The sequence below is a fragment of the Heterocephalus glaber genome, unplaced genomic scaffold, assembly GCF_053883595.1.
Source record: "Heterocephalus glaber isolate CG9 unplaced genomic scaffold, H.glaber_assembly_v1.0 deba00001608, whole genome shotgun sequence".
NCBI lineage: Eukaryota > Metazoa > Chordata > Mammalia > Rodentia > Bathyergidae > Heterocephalus > Heterocephalus glaber.
Genome location: NW_028258379.1, coordinates 18,612,968 through 18,639,397, shown reverse-complemented (window position 1 = coordinate 18,639,397; position 26,430 = coordinate 18,612,968). Strand labels below are relative to the sequence as shown.

General features: G+C 37.8%; 1 protein-coding gene across 1 annotated transcript in view; it reads right to left on the bottom strand.

Moving 5' to 3' along the window:
- Nrxn3 (neurexin 3) overlaps nt 1-26,430 on the bottom strand; it is a 1,580,164-nt gene that overhangs the window by 970,303 nt on the left and 583,431 nt on the right. Inside the window, 2 exon segments of the mRNA XM_087195138.1 lie at nt 1,303-1,329; nt 7,253-7,456. Coding sequence (XP_087051264.1) covers nt 1,303-1,329; nt 7,253-7,456 — 231 coding nt within the window.

Below are 26,430 nucleotides of genomic sequence, written 5' to 3'. Positions count from 1 at the left end.
TGAGAATTATGTGTGTCAGATGCTGACCGAATCCAATTTTATCTTCCTATGCACATCGTAAGACTACATTTCCCAGCATCCTTTGCATTTAGAATAGTGTCATGTCTGGCAAATAAATATGGGCAGAGGTGATATATATTTATCACCTCCAGGCAAGTCAGTGAACCATCCTTCACATCCATCAGGATATCTTCACTGAGGTTATAGCAGTAAAGATCTCCAAGGCGATCAACCCACCTCACAGAAGGAATCTAGATCACTGAATTACTCCTTTGAAGGGAGCTATCTGGTAAACCTTTCTAGTTGGCATTAGACTTTGCCTGAAGAAGAAAAATAGGTCTTTCTTTTGTTTGACTCATTGAAATTTTAGGATAGTGCCAGGGATTTAACTCAGTGGTTCCGCCACCTGCCTCGCAAGCTCAACGTCCCAAGTTCGATTCCCAGTACAAAAAAAAAAAAAAAAAAAAAAATAGGATAGTTTGTTATAGAAACTAGTATCAATTAGTCTAGCTAATATGCTATAGCACTCAAAGCACACTGTTTTCCTTTTCTCTTTTCATCATCTAGACCTATTCTTTCTATCATTCTTGTCTTTCCTCTTTATCTTCTTCCCCTTGCTCATTGACTCCAGTTGATATTCATTTCTAAAGCAGAGAAAGAAATATGTGAGTAGTTTTCAGGCTGCACCTTATGAAGATCCTTCTTCAAGAACTAGGAAATCTGAATGGTCTGAAGGGAGAATGTGGCCTGCAATTCCTCCATCAACAGAGGTAGAGTGTGTCTCAAGTCTTTGGTTAAGACGTTGCATCATCACCAAGAACAGTGCTTTGTCTACTCTCCTAAAAGCTCCCTATGGCGATAATTGCCAGGAAAGAAATGTCAGAGTTGGCAGCCACCTCTGGGTCATGAACTTTGCTTTTATCCTCTGCCACTTTTGGTAGTGAAGAAGTGCATGCTGGTTGCTCTAACGCTTTGTATTCACTCCAGGGTTACTTCCCAAAGATAATACATTACCATTTCATTCACTTTCAAGTTATTTCATTATTCACATGCCCTCTCCTCCTTTTCTGCATAAAGAAGAAATGCAAGGAAAGAGCAGAGGACCTGCCCCAATTCAGAAAACACAACCCAAGCCCAGCCCAGCCCTCCACCTTGCCAACCCCAGTACCTAACCCCCATCCACTGTCAAAAAAATAAAATAATTCAAATTAAAAAAACAGCTCATAAAACAGTAAACAAAATAAAGCTGGTTTTTCTTTTCATTTTTTTAAAGAACAAAATGAAACTTGAGGGAAAACTTACTGGAGTTACAGTTTATCCTGATACAGTCTAGATGGGGAAAAATAAATGAAAGATGAAATTGCATCCTTCAAGGTAACAGCTGCAGACATCCAAAAACAATCAGTCCACCCTTCCGGGGACAGACACACGCAAGAAATGTGGCCATTTTATATATATATATATACAGCATGTACAAGTTTAAGGGTGGGTGTATATGTACAGTATATTATTTAGTAAAGTTGGATACATATATATATACACACACACACATATATATATATATACACATATGTATAGAGATATATACTGGTATACATATATATCCACAATAGACACCAAGCACGTTTCTTTTATTTCCCCAAAAAAAACCTATTCATCTTTATGAAGTATTTCAAACCTAGACTTTGAAATATTAATTTTGTTAAACTTGGAATGTTAGGAAAAAATTCCCCCCCAAAAATGCAGATTATATTTCCCCCTACATTTATTTTCTTAAAATTTATCTTTAGAAGTAGCATTAACACAATTAGTGCTTCAAAGATTTATCACCAGTCTGATACCTTATATCAATTTAAAACAATATGTCCTTGAAGTTTCTCAGTGTAGTATTTAACCCTTTCTTTTTCTCTAACAAACTCCCTCCACCCTCTCCTTAGGTTGGGCCCCAAATGCTGTTGAAATTTGCAAATTTGTCATTACCCATGGAGGTAAGGAAAGGGTTAACACCACCTGGTCATTTCCTGTCATAAAATGGCCACTTGCAAACAGCTAACCGCACAAACACCCATCCCAGATTTTAGAGAGGTAGGGTCACTGGGTGTAGGGCAAAGGAGTTGTAGAATGCTGTCACAGTTGATTGGCTTTTCCGACTGCTGTTGTTGCAAAGGCTTCCAGACCTACCCACTCACAAGCCTATCTCTGTCTTGCTGCCTGAATGCCAGACAGAATTAGATGCCCACAGCATTCAGGGAGAAGGCAGGTCAAGCACGTGTTGGGGAGGTTGTGGGCACCTTTGACATCCTGCCTGTTTTACTCTGTGATTCTGTATCTCAAGATGAGAAAATTCTCTGGTTTTGATTTTATTTTTCAAATGGGATAAAAAGGGAAGAAAAGTCTAATTGGCCAGCATTGATAACCAGACAAGGTGTTCTGTGCCAGAGATCCAAGTATCTATGGTTTTATTCATCTGTATTTGAGAACCATAGGCACACACTGGAAAAATTCCTGAACAGAGTCAGTGAGAGTTTTTAGGGGATTGGGCAGAAATGGTTGGAGCAGTGTCTCGGTTAATTGTAACCAACCTGTTCATTTGAACATAAGGTTGGTTTATGGTGGTGGGAATTCCAATAGAAATTTGTGTAAAGTCAGATATTTAAAAAACAGAAGTCAAATGATAGAGGAAAGGAAGAATAGTAGAAGGAAAAATCCAGTTACAGGCTATATTGCTCTTTTGCTTAAGGTTGTCCCAATAGTTTTTAGAGGGCTAGTGGAGGATCATGCCACCATTTGTATTTTCCAAAGTAGATTGTTTTAAGTGAGCAAGTTAAAAAGAAACCACTGGCAACCAACAAGGCAGAATGAAACTATGTGAAATCCAGATAGGATCAATTTATAGCACCTGATCATTCTGAGGAAGGAGGCAGGTAGCTTATTTGTTCCTCAGAAGAAACATCTCTTGAGAAAAATCTGGGTTCAGTTTCGTGCGGTTAGGTTTGTCATGTGTCGTCAACCGCAACAGAAAAGTGGGAGCAAACAGCCCTGGAGCAACTGGTACGATCACCAGACAGAGGAGGCCATGCCCCTGGGAGGACAGAGACAGAGAGGGGAGGTAAGGGGGAGGAGGACAGTGTTTGGGTATTGGCTGCACCTACCATCATTCAAAAGTAGAGAAATGCCCCTTCCTGTTCTATGAAAGAGGGAGGGGAAAGGTATCAGCATGCTAAGGAGAAAGGACAAAAGAGTGAGCCTAAAGATACAAACCCAAGAACTGCCAACAAGGAGAGGTTTTCTTCTTTGGTTTCTGTGCAGTGGAAGATTTCATTAGTATTAGACAAGAGTCTGGTGTAGGGAAAGGTGCTGGTTTGGGCTCATCCTTCTGGGACAGACAAATGATTCCATGTGATGTGAATGGTGCCTTTGAAGCAATGTGAATACCTGGGGCTTTCAAGACGGCAGAGAATATGTTTGTGTCAACATGTGAAGAATTATTTTGTTACTGTAGCTGAAAATAAGTGGTTCTACAGAAAAGGCTACCCCAGTCTTTTTCAGAAACTCGAAGGGGTGGTTTTCTATTGAGGATATGTATTCTAATGAAAAAATGAACCAAGAAAATTGATTTGGGAAGGTCATTTCCTGAAGATATCTCTTCAAGAGCAGCTAGAGCTTTCTCTTTGCCTGAGAAAAAATCTGCCTGAGTCTTGGCTTTTAAGGTATTTATATGTGTGGGGGGGGGTCTGGTTTTATTTAGTTTTTTTGTTTTATTTCAATAAATAAAGAGAGATGGCGATTTTCCATATTCATAAGTTTTGGGCTGAACACAGAAGAGATGAGTGTTTCTAAAAGTTGTATGCTTTCAATAATACAAAAACATAGTCAACAAGTCTAGAGAGAGATCTGCCAAATTCAAATGCAATTAACCAAACTGCATAACTCTGCTTCAGAGTTTCCATGAGGGAAGAAGTGACCCCAGTACTCTGTCAAGATCCTGCAAGGTTCAGCCCATATTAACTGACTTTTTTGTAGTGTGGCTCAGTTCAAACTAAGCATGAAGATTCCATCTATGCATCTTTCAAAAATAACTATCATGAAAGCAATTTGAAATCATTAAGACCTGCACATCACTGATCCACAGTATTCATCTGTAGAAGTAACAGATAATTCATGAAGATCTAGCAGGTTAGGAACATGCAGGCTAGTCCTACCTTTGCTACTTATTCAAGGCTATATATTTTTCTTTGTTTCACATCTGAAAAGAATAAGCATAAAAACACTTTCATTTCTTACAAAATTGTTGTGAGATTAAAATAACATGAAGCCTTTAAATCTTTAAATGTGCTGTAATAACAAAATACTGTTATATCTTTTAGTCCTCAGGGAACAAAATATGGCTGATCAATAGCTGAACTCACAACTTTTAAAAACACGCTGTGAGATGGCAGTTTCTCACATCGGTTCCACTACTAGTCTTGACATTTAACAGCTAGGTTACATCAGAGAGATATATACTAGGCTTGTCTATCACAAGCTTATATTTGTAAGCAAAGTCAAATAAATCAAACTATCATTTGTAGGTGTGCTATTAAAAAGATGCAACTTAAATGCAGTAAAAGATCAAAGCAATCATTTAAACTTTTGAGGGAATCCTTTTGGATGCAAACTCTGCTTGGAGATGTTTTCTCCTATAACCAAGACAAAAAGTAATGTGAATTTTTGGCAAAGAGAAAGAAAATATTTCTGAAAGGGTTTATTTGAGACAGGTGGAAAAACATTTGAATAAGGCATGAATATGAAGAGTTGTACACACAGAAGCACAAGGATTTTTAAGGTAGTTTTTTGTGTCAGGTTAAATAAACTCAAACCAGTAATTATGATGAACAGTGCCCTTTAGTGGGGAAAGAAACAACTATTGCTTTCAGAGGAGCACAGTTCTCTCTAGGGAGGGGCTAACTCTTTTGTGCAAGATATTTTAATATAAGAAGAGTTAGATTGATGGTGTGTCAAAAGGCAAAAATATATGTGCCTATGAAAAGAATATATCCAGATTTTAGCTACAGTTTAAAATAGAAAAAGTATGCTTCTAGGAATACACATAGGATCTAAGACTAACTCGGGTATTTGTGTTTGTGTGTGAGTGTATGTGACAGGGAAAGAAACGGGAAGGGGGAGGGGGGAGAGAGAGAGCGAGGGAGAGAATGAGAGAACATCATACTATCTCTTCCTTTGTTGTTTGTCTCCTTTTATCCTCCCCTCTGTCCTTAGTATTTTTTCTAAGATGTGAGAACAGTCATAGTTGACTTTCTCATCTTTAAACAACAACATATCATATGGAAAAACAAATTCTGTTTGCCCAATATGTGCTCCTTCAGAGTCTCAAGGGGGTGAATCAGCCTCATATGCATTTCTCCATTTTACTTTGAAGTAGGTACACCAGTAAACATTGTTTTCATCTTCTTCCTTCTATGAGTTAGGTGGGGTTGTGTCTGGTTTTTGGTTTTGCTTTATGTTTTTGGCTCTTTCATTCCTTCTGCTGTTTTTCAGAGAAGTAGGCACTTGGCTACTGGTTGCAGGCTTGGATAATATACACTTAATGCCAGTTTATTTGAGGTGAGGAGGGTGTACGGAGGGAGGGGTAGGCGGGGCAGGGGTATGCCAATCCCTGTCAGCTGCTCAGTACTCTCTGTTCTCAAGGCTGTTTGCTATGCGGGCCGCAGGCTTTGGGCCTTTGAAGGGTTGAATACCATCTTTTGATTTACCATGGTTGATGTGGGGAGGATTGTAAACTCAAGAACACACCAAAATAAAATAAACAAACACATACATACACAAACAAAAGAAAACAAAGAGACGCACTAACAACAGAAAAAAAAAGAAGTTGGGCAAGAGAAAGGACAAAATATTATAAAAGCTGCAAACTGGAAGCAAAATAAAACACATAACTAAAGTCACTGCTCAAAACAGTCCTCTGTGTCCTACAGATTTTACAATTACAGTGTAGATATTTTGCAAGTGTGACCAGTTGGCCAGACAGCAGATAAGACTGATATAGTTTCAAAATCCTCCCTTTCCACCATCTATGGCTTTTCAGGGTCTCATATCTGATACATTTGTCTACCATGTCTTCCCTGGACCTCTAACAAGCTGTTCCACTAGAATTTTTATAAAAGAACTTAGTACCCAAACATTTTCTACCCACCCAAATAAATCCATTAGCTTAGAATGTTTGGACTCAGCTATATCACTAATCCTGTCAGTACTGGACATTGACTTTCTGCTGAGTGGAAAAACCAGAAATAATAATTGTTTGTTTCTTCCAAAAACTAACAGGCTCCTATTCTCCATAGAAGATCAATTTGGATCTCAGTAAACAGAGTCAGCGGCAGGAGAGGATACTAGGAGAAGAATTTCCAGAGTATTCATTTTAGGTAACTGCAGGGAAAGACCAGATCCCCTCCCAATAAGGTGACAAATTTGAAGCTGTTATGTTTTTCAAATCTAAATATAAACATATATGCATTCTATGAGGAGTACAATGACTGCTAACAGTGTGAAGCAACACAACTGTCATAGAAAGGACTGTGGAGAGGTAGGTGAACATGTCAGGAAGGAAAAAGTGATACTTGTCAGGAGGGATGTTTTCCTTCCATACATCACAGACTCACTTTTAGAGAAATTATTTTTTCCAGCAAAACAACAGAAGCAATTTAATGTATCATCCCACTAGGAGAATGCATAAAGAGATCTCAGTGTCATCAGGGCCACCAGAATTCCCTGTCCAAATAGTCGCTGTGGAGCTAGACGCACTGACTGCCCTTCTCATCCTATTTATGTGGCTTAGCTCTCCCCACCCCACCTTCCTGTTTGTCATTGTTGTTACCAGCCTTGTCATTACTCTCACCATTGACTGTTTTGAGTGGTGACCAAGGAGTTAGATTAATGGGAATATGATTGATCAAAAGATGGACCAAAGTAGCGTGTTTTACACAAAGCTAAACGATTCCAAAAAACGAAGAAAGGAAACTTAGAAAACAAATAATCTAATAAAGAAACCACCACTGTCAGAAATCAGAAACTGACATCAAAACCTCATGCAGAAACAAGGTTTTTGTTGCTGTTGGGTTTCATCCTTGGTCTATTAAACAAGAGGTGAGCAGCTAACTTTCAAAAAACAAAGAATTCAATCAAACCAATGAAAATCAGAAAAGAAAGGGAAGACAAGCCCAAACAGAATGGCAGAGGGTCCTTCATACGATACCTAAGTTAACCATGAGCTTGACGCGCCCTCCATCCAGCTCCAGACGCAGTGTATCCGCAGAGTCCCTGGAGGTAGTAGCCACCAGGAGCCCGTAAGCTCGCTGGGACATGAAACGGAAGGACACATCCTCGGCTTCAGTGTGCATGACCATGGGCATGATGATCTTCATGTACATGCTGCCATCATAGCTCAGGATAGAGGCCTCTGCCAAAGAAGAATGGAAGAAACTGTTAGGATGAAGAAAGCTGGTTTCAAATGGCCAGGTTGAGGAGAGAGAACATCAGGTGATTTGTGCTTAACTGAAACCCCGATGCTCTGCTTTTTAATTGTGTGACCTTGGGTAGACCATTTAAACCATAAGGCTCAATTTCCTCATTTTCAAACCTCTTACTTGCCCTAGATTGATCACAGACCTGTCAAAGATACCAAATTAAATAATGGATGGAAGGTATTTTGCCAAAGTGAAAATGTACCCACAAATAGTAATTGTAATTCTGTATGCCGTAAATAAAACAAACGTGCAAAAAACAAAAATTAGAATCACTGTGCTCCAAAGCATTTTCATGCAAAGTAGAAGAGCAACAATTTATAACCACCAGAGCTAACATATTTCCCAGAGAGCTAGGAGAAACACAGTGCAGCAGCAGGCTGGTGTCCACAGCATCCCTGTGACCAGGCCCTGTGAGAGGTGTGCAGACCATTCATGGATCAATCAAGCCAGAGTTAGAACAACAATATAAAGCTGGTGGCATTTTGGCGAAACTCATGTTACTTTTATTCAAATAGAGCTTCTATAAGGAAGGAAGGAAATCCTTGTATTTGATACGTTCTTCACAAGCACTTTGTTTGGGAGACCTACAACCCCTACCCCCTGTCTGTTATCTCATGCTATCATAGGAATCAAATATTGCAATTTTCAAACAAAGAAACCAAGGTTCTTAGGAGAGGATGTTACCATCTCAAAGTCATACAGCGCAGATTTTGACCCATTATATCTCATACCAAATCCAGGAGCTGATTCGCAGTACCATGATGCTCAACATGTATGCTTGTTTAATCATCCATTTGTCAAGTATCTTCAGAAAACACATTAAAAAATATACAATGAAGCCAGCCTGTCACTGGGATCAGTATTTGACACCGAGTAGAGTCTTTATTAAATATTCACTGTTGACAAATAGTTGCTACTTGTGCTAAGGAGAATAAACAGGTGAAAACAGTTGCTATTCTAGAAGAACATACTACATGTACATATAACTTTATAAGAATTTTAAAATAACTACAAATATTGGAGAGACACAAAGACAGTGACATTCAGAGGAGAGAGACTGGGATACAGGTGAATAAAAAAGATAGGGTAGTGATCACTTCTGATAGATGAGTGGGATTTGTAATGAAAGAAGGAATAGCTTCAGATTTAACGCATACATTAGATGCATCTCTGTAACATAAAAGAGGAAAGAAGAGAGATTTTTCAGATAAGTACTAACTTACAGGAACATAAGATATTTACTTTGGGGAGTAAAATTGACCTTCTGTATCCACAGGATCCATATCCATGGATTCAACCAATCATGGATTAAAAATATTTTTTAAAAAGTACTCTGTACTGAACATATACAGATTGTTTCCTTGTCATTATTTCCTAAACAATACAGTGTGACAACTATTTACATAGTGTTTACAGAGTATTCAGTATTATGAGCAATCTAGAGATGATCTAAAGTATACACGAAGATGTGGGTAGGTTATATGCAAACACTACTTCATTTATATAAGAGACTTGAGTATTTGTGGAGTTTGGTATCCATAGGTGTCCTGGGACCAATGCCCCATGGATACCAAAGGAGGACTTGCCAGAAATTGCAGTTGCATAAAAGAAGTCTGAATTGGAATAAAGTTAATGGACTTTGGTGGATCCCAGGAAGATGACTAGTTGAGATTTTTAGAGGATACTGTGATACCTTTGCTTGTTTGCTATGTATCGGGCACACTTGAAGGCGCTAAGGATGTAACAGTGAAGAAAAGAGACACAGGTCCCTGCCTCAATGTACCAAAGGAATCAGGACAAGTGGAGACAAGGGGCAGGCACCCCCATCCTATTTACACAGCCCACAAAAGGTCTATGGAATGTAAAACAAAAGCACCCATTCAGATTCCTGGAAAGCAACCATCCCTCCATCCATCAGGTAAAGCCCATGCCATGCTCTGCATTACAATTTGCAAACCCTAAGAGGATCACAGATAAGTGTGACAGCTGCTGTCTCCATCACAATGAAAGGCATATTATGAAGATCTGTTCTTAGATGAGAAACATAATCTAAATTTAACACATGCTCTAGACGTGAAAGGAATGATTTTATCTCCTAGAAGAGCAGAATCAAAAGCAGATCAAAAATGGTAGCTAAAATTTATTGAGCACTGTTTCCCAGTACTTTCTAGGCCTTTACATGAATTAAGGAGTCACTTAAACCTCAAGACGACCACAGGAAGACAGTATTATTATATTTTTAAATACCAGGCCACACAGCTAGTAAATGGCAGAACTGGGAGCTGAATGAAGTCTGATTCTTGAGACTGTGTGTTCAAACATCTATCAGATTGTCAGAGGGCTATGCTAGGAATACATCCACATTTCTTTTTTTCCTTTTTCTTTTATTTTCTCTCTTTTTTGTGTGTGGTACTAGGGATTGAACCCAGGGCCTTTATATTGAGATACATATCTAACCCTTTTTTAAAATTTTGAGACAGAGGCTCACTAAATGTCTATGTTGCTGACTGTGGACTTGAAGTTGCAACCCTCCTGCCTCAGCCTCCCAGTGTGCTGAGATTATGACAGGTGTGCATCTCCATGCTTAAATCACAGCCTTCTAAGCAGTAGAGCACATCTATAATGCTTCACGGTAGACAGTGTTCTTCATTTTGTGTGTGTGTGTGTGTGTGTGTGTGTCCATAAATACATATAACATTACCTAAACTTATATATTATTTATGAATGTATAAATATATATAAACATTGATAATATATATTGCTAAATAACATGTTGTCCTAAATAAATATGCACATGCTCTGTGTGCCTGTGTAATCAGGGGCACTATTAATCATAATATGTATTTTCTATATGCAACTACATGTAAGTAGACTCCTCTTCAAAAGATATTAGGCTACTGTGACATGAAATGGTTGTTTTATGTATCTGACTTAAACACATCCTAAATTTACTGGCTGTTTTTGTTCCTCTGAATATGTGTAGTGTCAGAACATGTGCATAAATCAATACATCTTTTTATATCAATATTGGTGGTATCAAAGAATAAATAGCAGGTAAGTATGGAAACTAACGGTTTGAAGTATATATCTCAATGTGCACCCCCTTTCTGTGCATCTCTGTGACTGTGTTCTATTATGAACCAAATATTTTAGAGGAATATAATGAAGCAGAAAATTTAATACATGAATCACCTGAAACAAAAATCTGGTCAATTTCTTCACATTAATTTTCTTAAAAGATTCAAAACGAAAGGACTGTCATGACTAGAATCCTAATTTTAGGGAGGAAATGAGTCGAATAAGGAAAAGTTATCCAATTTATAAATCCATCAGGTTATTGAATATTGAGTGACCACACCAGGGGATGTCATTCTAGTAGTGCTTACATAGTTCCCCTCTTTTGTTCTCATTTTTAGCCCTCACTACCTCTTTTTGTCTTAAGTGAATTTTTTCTAGAATCCTACTTCAATTTCTTTAATAATATTTAACAATATACTTTGAGCTACTTTCTTTGTGATAGTACTAGAGGTTGCAATATACATCTAAATTTACCAGAACCTTTTTCATGTTCATATTAATTCTAGTAAAATATAAGAACATTTTTTACAACACTGGAGATTGAACCTGCTCTACCACTAACCTACACTCCTAGTTCAAATATAGAAGTGTTATTCTTATATTGTTCCCTTACCTACTACCTTTTTGGTATTATTCATATTTTGTGCATGTGTATATATATTATAAGCCAAATAATACATTGTTATCTTTAGAAACATGTCTTTTTAAGAAGCTAAGAGAAGAATGAGAGCTCAATTATGTCTATACAGTGCTTCGTTTTTAAATTACACTAAGTTATTTACCATCTCTGACTCTTCATTTCTTCCTGTGAATTCAAGTTACCATCTGGTGTCACTTCCTTTTTCCAGTAAAGCTTCATTCATTTGGGCTTATTGTCAAATATATGACAATTCTATATGTTACATGTTCAACAACATAATTTTATAGATACTGTTTTATACATTTGGATAATGAAAAAGAAATGTGTAATTATACGATCTTTCATCATTACCTACATAATTACCTCTACTATAGCTTCTTAGATTTTTTTCACATAAAGACAGATTAATGTCTGCTGTCACTTTCTTTCAGCCTAAAGAAGTTCTTTTAGTAGTACTTGTAAGGTAAGTATGCTAGTAATGAAATTTTGTTTTTGTTTACTTTGGGATCTCTTTATTTTCATATTTGAATGACAGCTTTGCTGGAAATAGGCTTCTTGAAACAATTTTTCCTCCAGTATTTTAATATAATCCCATTGCCTATGGCCTCCATTGTTCCTGAAGAGATGCCAGCTGCTACTCTCACTGTGGTACCCTTGTATAGGCTGAGTACTCTCCTTTTGCTGCTTTCAACACTTTTATTATACAGTAATGTGTCTGGACATAGATTTCTTTGTCTTTACCCTACTTAGACTGAGCTTTTGGACATGTAGATAAGTTTTGGTCCTCAAATTCTGGAAGTCCTTAGATTTAATTTAAACATGTCTTCTGCCTACCTCCTTTCTTCCATTTTTCCCATTATATCTGTTGGTATTCTTAAAGGTATCCCACATTTCTCTGAGGGTCTATTAATGTTTATTAATTTGTTTTCTATTCAAATTGTATAATCTACATTGATCTATCTTTAAACTTATTGATCCTTCTACCAACTCAGATCTATGGCTAAGGCCCTTTAAAGAATTTCTCATTTAGGTTACTTTACATTTTGTACCTTCCAACTCCAAAATTTGCACTTGGAGGTAGATATTATATATAACTTATCCTTCATCAATATTATTTGATGTCTCATTATTATCTTATTTTCCTTTATATTTGTAGGCACAATTTCCCTTAGTTATTTGAATACATTTATAATAGCTATAGTGTAATTTTTGTCAGTTAAGTCCAAAATATAAATATTTAAAAATATATAAAAGAAGTTTTTATTTCCTGTTTTTATTTCTATGTGTGTTTCACATCTTTCTATATCTTTGCATGTCTCATAATTTTTTGTTGAAAACAACTTTTTAGATAATACATTGGAGCAAGTCTTGATACTGACCCACCACTAAGTCTATGCCTTGGTTTTTTCTCATGTTTATTTATTTAGAGACATGACTGAGCTACTTTGTGACTTGTATTTTCTGAGCAATGTGAAGTCTGATATCCCTGCCATTTCCCCTTTCTAAAAAAAATTTGTTCTGCCTTCATAGGTGTTGCCCTTTCATCAATATAAGCCACATATTAGTCATATATTTAACCCCCCCTTACTCAGCTAGATTTACACCTTTTATTTGTTAGATATATGTGATTTGGAGACTGCTTTAAGGGAGTTTACCTCATGTTTAGCCAAGGACTAGTAGTTTGGAAATTATACCCCTGTCAGTCTTGAGTAGGTACAACCTTGGATACAAGCACAGCCTTCTAGACCACCAAGGATGAGTGTGGTTTGATTTTATTTTTTATTTTTTGGTACCAGGGGATTGAACTCAGGTCCTTGTGCTTGCGTAGCAGGCGGTGAAACCACTGAGCTAAATCCCCGGCCCTGAGCATGGTTTGATTTTTAAACCTGGTTTTCAAGGGGTAGTAGTAGCTTATTGTTCAGTTAGTTTGTTGAGCCTGTATGTCTCTTACTTTGGCTGATGGATCTGTCTGGCTTGAGAATGCATTCAAACCTGCCCTATGTTCTAATTACCCCTTCATTAAACAATGAGGACAGCACTGGAAAATTGAGCAACATGATAGAAATTACTATGAACCAAAGTTTTCTGTGGGTTTCTTGGATTAAAGAAACAATCCAGAAAGAAAGAAAATGACAACGTCTACCTTGTGTGTTTCTTTTATGTATACAATGCTTGAATTTCCTGCAAAATGATAGCTACTTCCCTGGCATATATTAAATTAGCCCAGAGAATCATGAATTCCTTGTCTTTTATTCTTTTCTTTTTAAGGAAAAAATTATTTTATTTTATGAATAGTACTTACTCACTATTTTAAAATCTAAGGGATGTAGATACATGTAAAGAAAGAATTAAATTTTTCTAAAATCATAGCACCAAGAAATGACCATTGCTAAAAATAGGGAAGGGTATTTCTATATATTTTTCTAAGTATATGTACAAATAGAAGGATAAATATAAGCTCTTTAAAAGATGGAAAAAATCTTTTAACTAGTTAATTTTCCATGAGGTTAACAAAATAAAAAAATTATGATATTCAAATATTTTTTAGAAGAGGCATTTTTTTCCCAAAAGAACCCACTTAACATCTATAAAAGACATTAAAAGTGTGAAAAGATTTATGCCATTATTTTAACTCTTCTAATGAAAACATCAATCTCTTACATTTCTCCTTCATCTCTGAATTGTGGTACCTATTTTGATCACATGTTGTATAGAAAAAGGGTTAATTCAAAAGATCGGTGTTGTTAAAACTTTACACCTTCCCAAGAAAGGTCTGCTTTGATGGTTGGCCCTGCAGCAGCTCCTGGGAGTGAGCGCAGGGAATGGTCTGAGTGATGAGTGTGTGCAGGCCTAGGCCCTTGAGCTACATTGCACTAGCTGGGCTAGAGAGGTGATAAGTGACCAGGTAACATCTGCTTTTCCTCAGGGATCTGGAGCATCAGTAACTGAAGTCAGTTATGCAAGCACTTCAGGCCTATGTGACTGTCCTTTAATATCAACACTACAGTCCACAGCTGCTTCCTGGTTGGCAACACTTTGCGTGTGTTAACCTACAATACTGCTATAGAAATGAGGAGCACTCTTGGAGACTCAGCTGGGAGAAGATACTTGGAACCTCATGCCTGGTCTCTCCCAGGCTTTGTCCTACATTCCTCTTCTCTCTGCTGCTGTCACTGTTTAACTTGTGCTATAATAAAGCCTAACTCTAAATGGAACAGCTTCTGGGTCTTGAGTCCTGAGACCTATTCAGATTAAGCCTGTTTAGCAGGATCTCTGACACACAGATACACTTTGTTTTATATTCATAATGTGTAAAATCAATATACATGTGTGTATTTCAATGTCACTTATCTCATCAAGTTTTTTTTAAATTGCAGTTTCTCTACTCTTAAGTAATTTCCATTCCTTAAATATTTGGATGTTATGGTAACACCTTTGTAAAACAGAATTTACTAGTGTTATATAATTTGTTAATTTGTGACTGCATGTGTTCTTTACATGTGGGCCACGTTATGACTGCATATAATTCTTATCACACTTCATTTCACACAAAAATTGTTTAGTTTTTTTTATCAGTATATGTTTGCAATACAGAATAGTTATATTCATCCTGCAAAGTTCCTCATACTGAATTTTTAGATAATGCTTTATTAAACTTGAGATTGCCTGAGGTGTGATTGGAATATAAGGTGAAGGTTTAAATAAAAAAATTTTAACAGTAAAAGACGCATTGCCATTGATTTCTCTCAAAATACTGCCCCCTCACTTCACACACACTTAGCCCATCATTCTTGACACGTTCTAAAGCAGTTCTGGAAGTCCTGTTTCCTGACTTGTGTGTGTTACAAGGTATGAGCAAACCTACAGTGAATGCTGGTGACTCACCTTATTCACTGGATTTGCCACTGTGAGATTTCTGGCTTCTCCTCAAAGGAAAACTCACCATGGAAGATGAATATTTTGAATCAATTCAGGACATTAAGATAGCCACAATATCACCACTAATGACATTCACCAAGGAGGACTTCCAGAACTGCTCCAGAAAGTAGCAAGAATGATTATATAAGCATGTTCAAACAAAGGGGAACATTTTGAGAAGGATTAATACCAATATGTCTTTTACTTTAATAATTTTTTAACTTTAAGGGTTCTTTGTTTTCTAATCACATCGCATGTGATAGCATCATACCACATCAAAGGTGATGTTTATTTCATCCATATACATGAAGAGCATGATTTTGATCCAATGCCCTAATCAATACACATCTCAGATTGAGCACATGTGAAATGTTCTTAGAGCTTACCATGCTATTTTGTACTTTAGAGTCAGTTCTTTACACTAAAATTTTCTGGTTGGGACAATCTCTTTGGTAAAGCATTGTTTTTCTTATTTGGGGCATCAAATTATTCTGTCAGTCCTCCTCTTAAGCTTCTCTAAGATGGATTTAATCTCTCTGACTTTTTCATTAGCAGTCACTGTCATAATCTCTAGCACTCTATGGCAAATTTTAGCCATATCTTCTCTGCTATTTCTGTTATGAAATTATTCCAAGTTAGTTATGTAATTGCATTGTTTTGGCTCTCATTTTTTTTTCCTTCCATCTACAATCTCCCTTTTATTTTCCCTCAGATAAACTGCTATAGTTTTTCCTTTGAACTCTTGTGCCATTATTTTAATTTTAAGTCATTCTATAGTGCAAAGGCACTATAGGTTATGCCTCATGGAAAATTGTTCCTGATTTTTCATTTGTTTCCTTCCACAAAATCTTTGACATTTCTAAGCCATTTTGCTTTCTTTAATTTTATTTTTCTGTTGTTTTTCACTTGCACTGCCACATGATAGCCTGGGTTTTGCTCATTCTCAGGTGGCTAGGTCTGAAACTTGTAATTCTCCAGACATAGTTTTAGTGACTTTTTGACTCTTGGTATCATCTACAATTTAGTGGTTCAATGATATTAGTTCTCTGCACTTTGGTGCTGTAACTGGAGAGACAGTAGAATATGGGAAAGAAATGAAGAGGAGCGAGGAAGAGCTCAGCAAAGGCTGTGCTTAATTTTCATTTTGCTGCCTTGACTGTGTACTCATTTCTGAAGCTTAGTTAAATGCCCTGCTCCAGGAGTCACCCCACCTGGTCACAGACTATATATCCGAGGCAAAGGAGGAAACACATCAGGACTTCTCAGACACATAGGCCCAGGGACCTCCCTTTCGATAATCAATACTACCCTCTGTTTCTGCTACATATATGTCTCCTGCATACCCATACACATTACTCTTCAGTCAAAGATGGAACAGAGAAGGATAACTAGTGCATTTGTTTCTTATATGAAGATATTAGGGATTATTCTTAGAATTTTGATGAACTAGATAGTCTACATCAAGAAGAAAAGGGAGGGTTAGAATCCTCATCATGCAGGACAGTTTTCCTTATCTTAGCTTTGGAATCGTCTGTTTTGGTCAGACTTTTGAGAATTATGACACTGGGTTTTACCCTTTTCTTTACATAGGGTTAATAGCTATGTAAATAAGCAACTTTTCCTCCACCATCTTCCCATTTTCTTCTTTCTTTGCACACATTAGTACATCTGGCCACCAAAGAAATAGGAGGTAATAAAACTTAAAGAATTCTAACTTCTTTAACCATACTAAAAGCATATGTTGTTTTAGGTGTGGTAAATTCCAATCAAGGATAAAAGTAAAGATTATAAGGAAAATGAACTGTAAGAACCAAACACTATAGAGGTTTTTCTTGGCTTAACATACTAAGAAGGGACACCATTATAGTACTGAAGGAAAGGGCCAGCAATAGGAAGAGGGAAAGTAAAATTACAAATAAACATAACAATTGATGTGATATTGTTAATAATACAAAAGGCCCTTTGGTACTGATTCAGCTTTAAGAGCAGCTTATTCTGTGCTTTCATGAAAAGGACTTTGATATTTTCATTTTGCTCTTTGCACATTGAGTGAACTTCCTTACCTACCACCATATATCCACCAGCTCCTAAGCCATCGCCTATGGAAAGGAGACCCTCACATGGTCAGTCTTATAAGACGTTACTATATACCTGCTTCCTTATATTCTCTTCTCTTTTAGCACCTTCAAGACACCCTCCTGTTCATTCATGCAGATATGAGACTCACACACTTCTTCAGAGTGCTTTATTCTGACAAAGCATCCAAAATACACAAAATGCTTCTGTTCCACCCAAACTAGGAAGATTGTACACAGGGTGTAACTCTGTGTAGGAATGTCTCCCTGCCAGGCTCTAAATGTGCATTTTACAACAGCAGGAGGAACGTAAATTTTCAGCTTGGAACACACCTAACAGTAGCCAGCAGTTGCAGGGAACCAACAAAACGGATGTGGGGTGATGTTCTCCCTCTTGTGGACATGGCTAAGAACTAACATTTTATATGCTCAACATAATGCTGCCATGACATTTAGGCATGTTGATTTCTCACTCGAAAAAACCTAGAGTACTTTAAAAAGATGCCCCAAACATGGATATTTGTCACTTTAAGAAAAATAGGTGTGAATTTTTTCATGCTTTTTTAATATTAAAAAAGAAACAAAAGGTATATGGGATAGAACAATGGTGATCTACACATGTACATTTTTAAGAAAATGTTCATTTCACTGAAGAATTCATGAAGCTTTTTCTTCAATAGCATTTTTAAATGAATTTAAAAATGTGCTTCGTTTACAAAAATTAAGTAACAGTTCTTCAGAAATCTATCCACTGGTCATTCAAATGATTAATATTTAACTTATCCCCAATGCTGTGCTAAACTTGAAGGGGAAGCACAAATAATATGGTTGCTGCTTTTACTGAGTGTTTAAAAAGTTTGAGCTATAGGAGGTCCGGAGTCGCGCGGAACACGCCGAATCAGCCCGCTGCGGACAGGCAGGTCTGCGCACGCCCTGCCGAGGTCCCAAGTCATGTGGAACATGCTGAATCAGCCTGCACCCCAGCAACAATCCACTGGACAACCCCCCACCCCCACCCCGCTCCTCTGTACAGCCACCTGGTCCCACACTACAAAGACACAGAGGACACCGGACCACCAGACCATGGTACTGCGTCCCGCTGCCCCGGGCCCAGAGATAGGGGGTTCTGAGCCACCGTCCCACTGCTTCTGGTCCAGAGGAAGGGGCTTCCCAGCCACCATCCCTCCTGCTGCTCCCTGGCCAGAGGAAAGGGCTTTTGGGAAACCTTCTGTCCTGCCGCTCCTGGCCCAGAGGAAGGGGCTTCTGGGCCACCATCCCTCCCACCTCTCCCGGCCCAGAGGTAGGGGCTTCTGAGCTGCCATCCCACTGCTCCTGGACCAGAGGAAGGGGCTTCCCAGCCACCATCCCTACGGCTGCTCCCGGCCCCTGTCCCACATCTCCCAGCTCAGAGGAGGTAATCCATGCAGGCGCCAACAGCCCCCCCACCCCCCGCAGTTGAAATGAGAAAACACATAAATAAGTCTCAAAACCAGACTTCCAGATCACCTACAGCAACCCCAAAGGGAAATGACATGGAACACTCTGATACTCAACCACCTGGACCCACTGAACTGGCAGCAAAAGTGGATCTGGAAAAAATGAAATCAGAAATAATTTCTCAGATAACAGGAGAAATTGTGCCCCTAGTGCAAGACATGATTAATAAATCTAGAGAGGAGCTCAGGAACATGATGAAATCCCAACATAGGAAACAAATGGAATCCATAAAACAGATGCAAATAGATTTCCAGGACATGAAAAACTACATTGAAAGTCTACACAGCAGAATGAGCCAATGTGAGGACAGAATTTCAGATATAGAAGATAAGATTGCAATTAGTGACAAGGAAAAGAAAAATTGCTTCAAAATTATAAGGGAACATGAGAAATCAATCCAGCAGCTGCTAGATGATGCAAAGAAGAATAACATAAGACTGACTGGAGTCAATGAAGAAACAGGAGAGAGTGCAGATGACATAAAAAAAATCTCTTCACAGAAATAATGGCATAAAACTTCTCAAGCAAGGGAAAAGAGCTTGACATACAGATAAGTGAGGCATATAGGACTCCAAATAGACTTGATCAAAAAAAATCTATACATAGGCATATAATTGTTAAGATTCCAGAAACACAATAGAAGAACAAAGTTCTACAAGCAGTTAGAGAAAAGAAACAAATCACATACAAAGGAAAGCCCATCAGAATCACAGCAGACTTCTCAACACAAACCATACTTTCATGACAAAGAGCACCTTAGGAACTTCGTGAATACCAAACCAGCACTCCAAAGAATTTTACACAATATCCTAGGAACAGACATTGAGGATCACAACCCCAGGAAGCAAAGCAGAATGAACCCATCTGGCATGACAAGAAATTAAATGTAAAGGGGGAGAACCCAACAAAAAGAAAAAGTCATGGTAATGACAAATCAATACATTTCAGTTATAACCATCAATGTTAACGGTCTCAATTCACCAATCAAAAGAAATAGACTGGCAGAATGGGTCAAGAAGCAAAATCCAACAATATGCTGCATACAAGAAACACACTTAATTCAAAAGGAAACTCATAGACTGAAAGTTAAAAGGTGGAAAACAATACTTCATGCTGAAAAAAAGCAGGAATAGCTATCCTATTTGCAGATCAAGTAGACTTCAAACCAACACTGATTAAGAGAGACAAAGAAGGGCACTACATCCTTGTAAAGGGAAGAATCCAAGAGGAAGAGATGACAATCATAAATATCTATGCACCAAACACTAGTGCACCCAACTATATAAAACAAATACTAACGGACATGAAAAGTCATATATGCACTAATACAATTGTAGTGGGGGACCGCAATACCCCACAGTCACAAATAGATAGATCAACTAGACAAAAAATAAGTAATGAAATACTAGAACTCAATTGAACTCTTGAACAAATGAACTTAACAGATGTTTAGAGTCTTCCACCCCACAAAATCAGAACACACATTCTTCTCAGCTGCACGTGGCTCATTCTCCAAAATAGACCACATACTCACACGTAGAACATGTTTAAGTAAGTGCAAAGGAATTGAAGTTATCCCCTGTATATTATCAGACCATAGTGCGATGAAATTGGAGATCCACAGCAAAAGAAACTCAAAAAAATTCATAAACACGTGGAAATTGAACAACACACTTCTGAATAACTAATGGGTCACAGAGGAAATTAAAGAAGAAATCAGACAGTCCTTCAATTAAATGACAATGACAATACAACATATCGGGATCTATGGGACACAGTGAAAGCAGTCTTACGAGGGAAATTCACAGCAGTGAATATGCATATTAGGAAAACAGAACAAGCCCAATTAAACAACCTGATGCTGCACTTCAAGCTTCTAGAAAAAGAAGAACAGGACAACCCCAAAGCTCATACAAGGGAGGAAATTATAAAGAGCAGAGGAGAAATCAATGCAACGGAGACTAAGAGAACGATACAAAAAATCAATGAAGCCAAGAGTTGGTTCTTTGAAAGAATCAACAAAATTGACAAACTCTTAGCCAACCTTGCCAGAAAAAGGAAAGAAAAGGCCCAAATCCATGCAGTTGGGAATGAAAAGAGTGAAATTACAACAGACCCAGCAGAAATCCAGAGGATCATCAATACCTACTTCCAGAACCTGTATGCCAATAAGATGGACAACACAGAAGAAATGGACAGATTCCTGGATATGTATGAATTACCAAAGTTGAACAAAGAAGACTTAAAAATTCTGAACAACCCAATATCAACCAATGAAATTGAAAATGTAATTAAAAACTTATCAACTAAGAAAAGCCCAGGCCCTGATGGCTTCACTGCTGAATTCTACAAGACATTTAGAGAGGAACTGCTGCCACTACTGTTTAAACTCTTCAATGAAATGGAAAGGGAAGCAATACTCCCAAATTCATTCCTGGAAGAAAGCATCACCTTGATCCCCAAAGCAGAAAAAGACCCAACCGAAAAGAAGAACTATAGGCCAATCTCACTAATGAACATAGATGCAAAAATCCTTAATAAGATACTGGCAAATAGAATGCAGAAGATCATCAAGAAGATCATACACCCTGATCAAGTGGGATTCATCCCAGGGATGCAGGGATAGTTCAATATATGCAAATCAATCAAGGTAATACACTATGTCAATAGAGCCAAGGACAAAAGCCATATGATTATCTCCACAGGTGCAGAAAAAGCATTTGACAAAATCCAACATGCATTTATGATAAAAACCCTACAAAAAATTGGAAAAGATGGTCTCTACCTCAAACTGATAGAAGCCATCTATGAAAAACCAACAGCCAATGTCATACTAAATGGTCAAAAACTGAAATCCTTCACACTAAAATCAGGAACAAGACAAGGATGTCCACTATCACCACTCTTGTTCAATATAGTTCTGGAAACATTAGCCATGGCAATTAGACAAGAGAAAGAAATAAAAGGAATAAAGATAGGAAATGAAGAAGTCAGATTGTCATCATTTGCAGATGACATGATACTCTATATAGAAGACCCCAAGAACTCCACCAAAAGTCTTCTAGACTTAATAACCAAATTCAGTCAAGTAGCTGGTTACAAGGTCAACACTCAAAAATCAACAGCTTTGCTCTACACCAATGACAGACTCACTAAGAGAGAAATAGGGCAAATAATTCCTTTCGCAATAGCATCCAAAAAACTAAAATACCTAGGAATCATCCTAACGAAAGAAATCAAAGACCTCTTCTCTGAAAACTATGGCACTCTGAAAAGAGAGATTGAAGATGATATCAGAAAATGGACAGACATCCCCTGCTCCTGGGTAGGAAGGATTAATATAGTGAAAATGGCCATACTTCCAAAACTGCTATAGAGATTTAATGCAATTCCAATTGAGATCCCAGCAACATACTTCATGGACCTTGAGAAAACAATCCAAAAATTCATTTGGAACAAGAAGAAACCCAGAATAGCAAAAGCAATTCTAGGTAACAGAGACATGGCAGGGGGTATCACAATCCCCAACCTGCAACTATACTACAAAGCTACTGTGATAAAAACAGCATGGTACTGGCAAAGAAACAGACCTGAGGACCAGTGAAACAGATTAGAAGATGCAGAAACAACGCCAGACACACTCAGCCATCTCATCTTTGATAAAGGAGCCAAACACCCTCACTGGAGGAAAGATAGCCTCTTTAATAAATGGTGCTGGAAAAATTGGGCTTCAACTTGCCAAAGATTAAAACTAGACCTATATCTCTCACCATGCACTAAACTAAAATCAAAATGGATTAAAGATCTAAATATTAAAATAGAAACTCTGAATCAGTTGGAACAGAGGTTAGGTAGAACCCTTGAAGACATCAGTGTAGGAAAAAATTTTATGAACCAAACTTCAGTTGCCCATGAACTAGCACAAACAATCAACAAGTGGGATCTCTTCTTATTAAAAGGCTTCTGCACAGCAAGAGAAACCACCAGCAGTGTGAAGAGAAAATCCACAATGTGGGAAAAAATCTTCACCTGCTCTTCCTCAGACAAAGGTCTACTATCTCGAATCTATAAAGAACTTAAAAAGATCAGACCTCCCAAATTTAAAGGCCCAATCCAAAAATGGGCATCTGAAATGAACAGACATTTCTTAGACAAAGAAGTAGAAATAGTAAATAAATACATGAAAAAATGTTCAACATCACTGGTCATTCGAGAGATGCAAATGAAAACAACGCTGAGATTCCACTTCACTCCAGAAAGAATGGCTGCTATCATGAAATCAACCAATAACAAATGCTGGCGGGGCTGTGGGGAAAGAGGAACCCTGCTCCACTGCTGGTGGGAGTGTAGACTGGTGCAAGCACTGTGGAAATCAATATGGAGATGCCTCAAAGAACTAGGACTGGAAGTCTCATTTGACCCTGCTATTCCACTGCTGGGGATCTTCCCCAAAGAGTTAAAAGAATCATACCACAGTGATATATGTGCACCCATGTTCATAGCAGCACAGTTTGTGATAGCTAAAACTTGGAAACAGCCCAAATGCCCATCAACTGGAGACGGGATAAAGAAAATGTGGGGTTTTTTTATAAAATGGAGTACTACTCAGCCATAAAAAATGAGAAATTAGAGATATTTATAGCTAAGTGGATGCACATTGAGGCAATACTCTTAAGTGAAATAAATAGAACACACATGTATAAATACCGAATAGTTTCTCTGGTGTGAGAAACTGAAAATGTAAATAAGGACTAAATGTATAATAGGTAATGTGAAATAGAAAGAAAAGGGGCAAAGGGGAAGGAAGTGGGAGGGCTAGGGAAAGGATAGAAGGGAATGGGATTAATATGAGAAAATGGAAAAATAGGAACAAAATCTTTGTAAACAGGGAGGAATGGAGGGGTTGGAGGGCTGGGCAAGGGTGAAATATTAGAACCAAGAGAGACAATGTAAAGGTGCAAATTTCCAATGATGAATGTCATTATATTGTATACCTAAAATGTACCAATGGTTAGAATGACTAATCAAAAATGCAAAATAGGAAGAAAAGGTCCAAAGTGGTAGGGGTAGTGGGAGGGGCAGGGGAAAGGAAAGAAGGGAAAGGAAAAATGCTGAGAAATGGAAAAAAAGGAAATAAAGTCTTTGTAAATAGGGAAGGGTGGAGGGGGTGAAGGGAGGACTAGGAATGGGGAAAAAATAAGAACCAAGATGCATTATGTAAAGGTACAATTCCCAATGAGAAATGTAATTGTGTTGTATACCTACAATGTACCAATAAAAGAATTTAATAAAGTGCAAAAAAAAGTTTGAGCTATAGATTTAAATAAGTAAAATGTTATATTGGAAAGATGAATGAAGTCTGTGGGGTTTCAGCTCAGGTACCTGTAGCCTTGCCCGCAGTGTTAGGAGGGGGAGGGGCATTACTTGGTTTTCAAAGAGGAGAAAAATGGGGCCATAAGCAAGAAACTGGGATAGCATTCTAGAAGGAACTGCATACATACTAGTACAAAGTTGACAATGGCATGGAATTAAATCATATACAAAGCACAGTGCTGGCCACACAATCTGGTAGAGAACAGTTTTCACGCGAAAAACTGAAAGGACAGGAGTTCCATGTGAGAGTATACAGTAAGTTTTATTAACAACAACACTACTTGGCATTTTGAGCCAGGTAACTGCTCTAGAAGTCATGTATGCATTGTAGGATTTCACCAGTCTCTTTGGCCTCTGCCAACTGGATATCAGTAGCCCCTCCATTTTTCCTAACAAGCAAACATGTCTCTAGACAGTGCCAAGGGACCTTTGAAGGAAAAAGTCATACACAGTTGAAAGCCACTGGGCTAGATATAGATTTAAATGGTAGAAGTTGAGAACAGAGGATTCTATAGAGTGCCAGTTAAAACAGGTTTTCTAAGTACAGTCATGAGGTGAGATACTTATCCATATAGAAGTTTTTTACAGGTGGCAACATGATAAAGAATTATTTTTAAGAAAACTCTAGTAGTGCAGGAAAGACAGAATTGTGTGCTGAGAGACCAGATGTAATCTTATGTATGTCTCTTTCGAATACTATTGCTGGTTTTTATTTTACAATCATGTTATGAAATTTCAAAACACAACCATTTTTAATGACAGTGATATGTTTCTGAGAATTAGACCCTGAGCCAGTTCAAGAAAGCTCTATTATGAAATGCTGTCTACATACAGGGGTCAGCCTTCCACTTGGAATCAGTGCTCAGTATGCTGTCTCTGGAAGCAGGTAACAATACCTAGATCTGTGAGGTACTGAACTTTGAAGTTTTCTTGGGCCTCAGTTTCCCTATTTATAGATCGTGTAAAAATAATGCTAAATGAGTCCAGTTATTAATAGGAAACATATGGCCCACTCAAACTGTGTCATTTTATAATGACTTTATAAAGATAATGTCTACAAGGTATAGTAAGAATACCAAACCTTCCAGGGATAATGTAGTATTCAGAGTTATTAAGAGCATACCCCTTTACTATTGCCAGATATGATGAAGAAAAGAAAGAATCTAATACCAGAATCCAAAGGAAGAGAGAGGGAGAGAATTAAAAAGTACTTTGAGTGCCTCTCCTAAGAGTGGTGACTTTGAATCAAGGGGTAAGTCAGTTGGCAGCCTTCCCACAGGTTGAGAACCAGGAAATTAAATACCCAGATCTCATTCTGATCATTTTTCCTCAGCTCCCATGGATGCTTCCCATTGGCCAAACTCAACAGGGATACAGAGGGCAAGAGAACCTGTCAATGCAACCCATCCAGGACCACCTTCCAGGGTGCAAAGATGAGTGCAGCAGGGTGAACAGATTAGGGAATCCAGAGAGCATGGATCCAGAATTGTGAAGTAAAGGTCTCCAGCACAAAGGTGAGCCCTGATGCATGAATATGCAAATATTCAAATAATGCCTGATAGCAAAAGGTGCTCAGTAAATCTTGTATGTGTATGGATGTATAGGTATATTTTAGTTTTTTGAGGTCTAGAGATAGTCCTCATATTGTGACAATATTTCCATGTTAATAGCATTGGTCAGAAGAAAGAACCTACATGTTAGGGGGCCCACACTCCATTCCCAGCCTTAACCTCTCACAGGCATGTCTTTCTCTGAGCTTTCTGTTCCATAATTTTCAATAACATTCAAAAATCACATAAGAAAATATGTTTGAAAGAGTTCTACAACTGCAAAATGAAATGCAACTATAAATGGTTAGTTTTCCTCTTTATTATGAAATCTATTTTGATCAAGTGGGTATTCTTTCTTCTGTTTTCAACTTCTTTATACAATAAATTTTCACAATCATGATGTACCCTGCTCTCAACAGTCCTAGAGTTAGATCTATTATATTTATCTTTCATGGTAAATATGGCTCATAACCATCCCAGGCAGATTATGTTCAGGAAATCAGTCTGGTCAATTTATCAGAAAGAAAGTGTAAAAGTTATATCAGATTATTTGCTCTGAATTGCACAGAAACTTAAAATTTACATGCTTCCAAACCTTGTATGTCAAAGCCGAAGAAATTAAGGTAATATTTAAAAGTTTTGAATTCTTTCTTTTTAACCGAGCTATGAAAAAGTTTGCTTTCCCTAGAGCCCCAACCATTTTGTACAATCTACTTTCATGATCATAATACTACACTCAACCCCAGAGGTCCTGCTTCCACCGTGAAAAACCCACT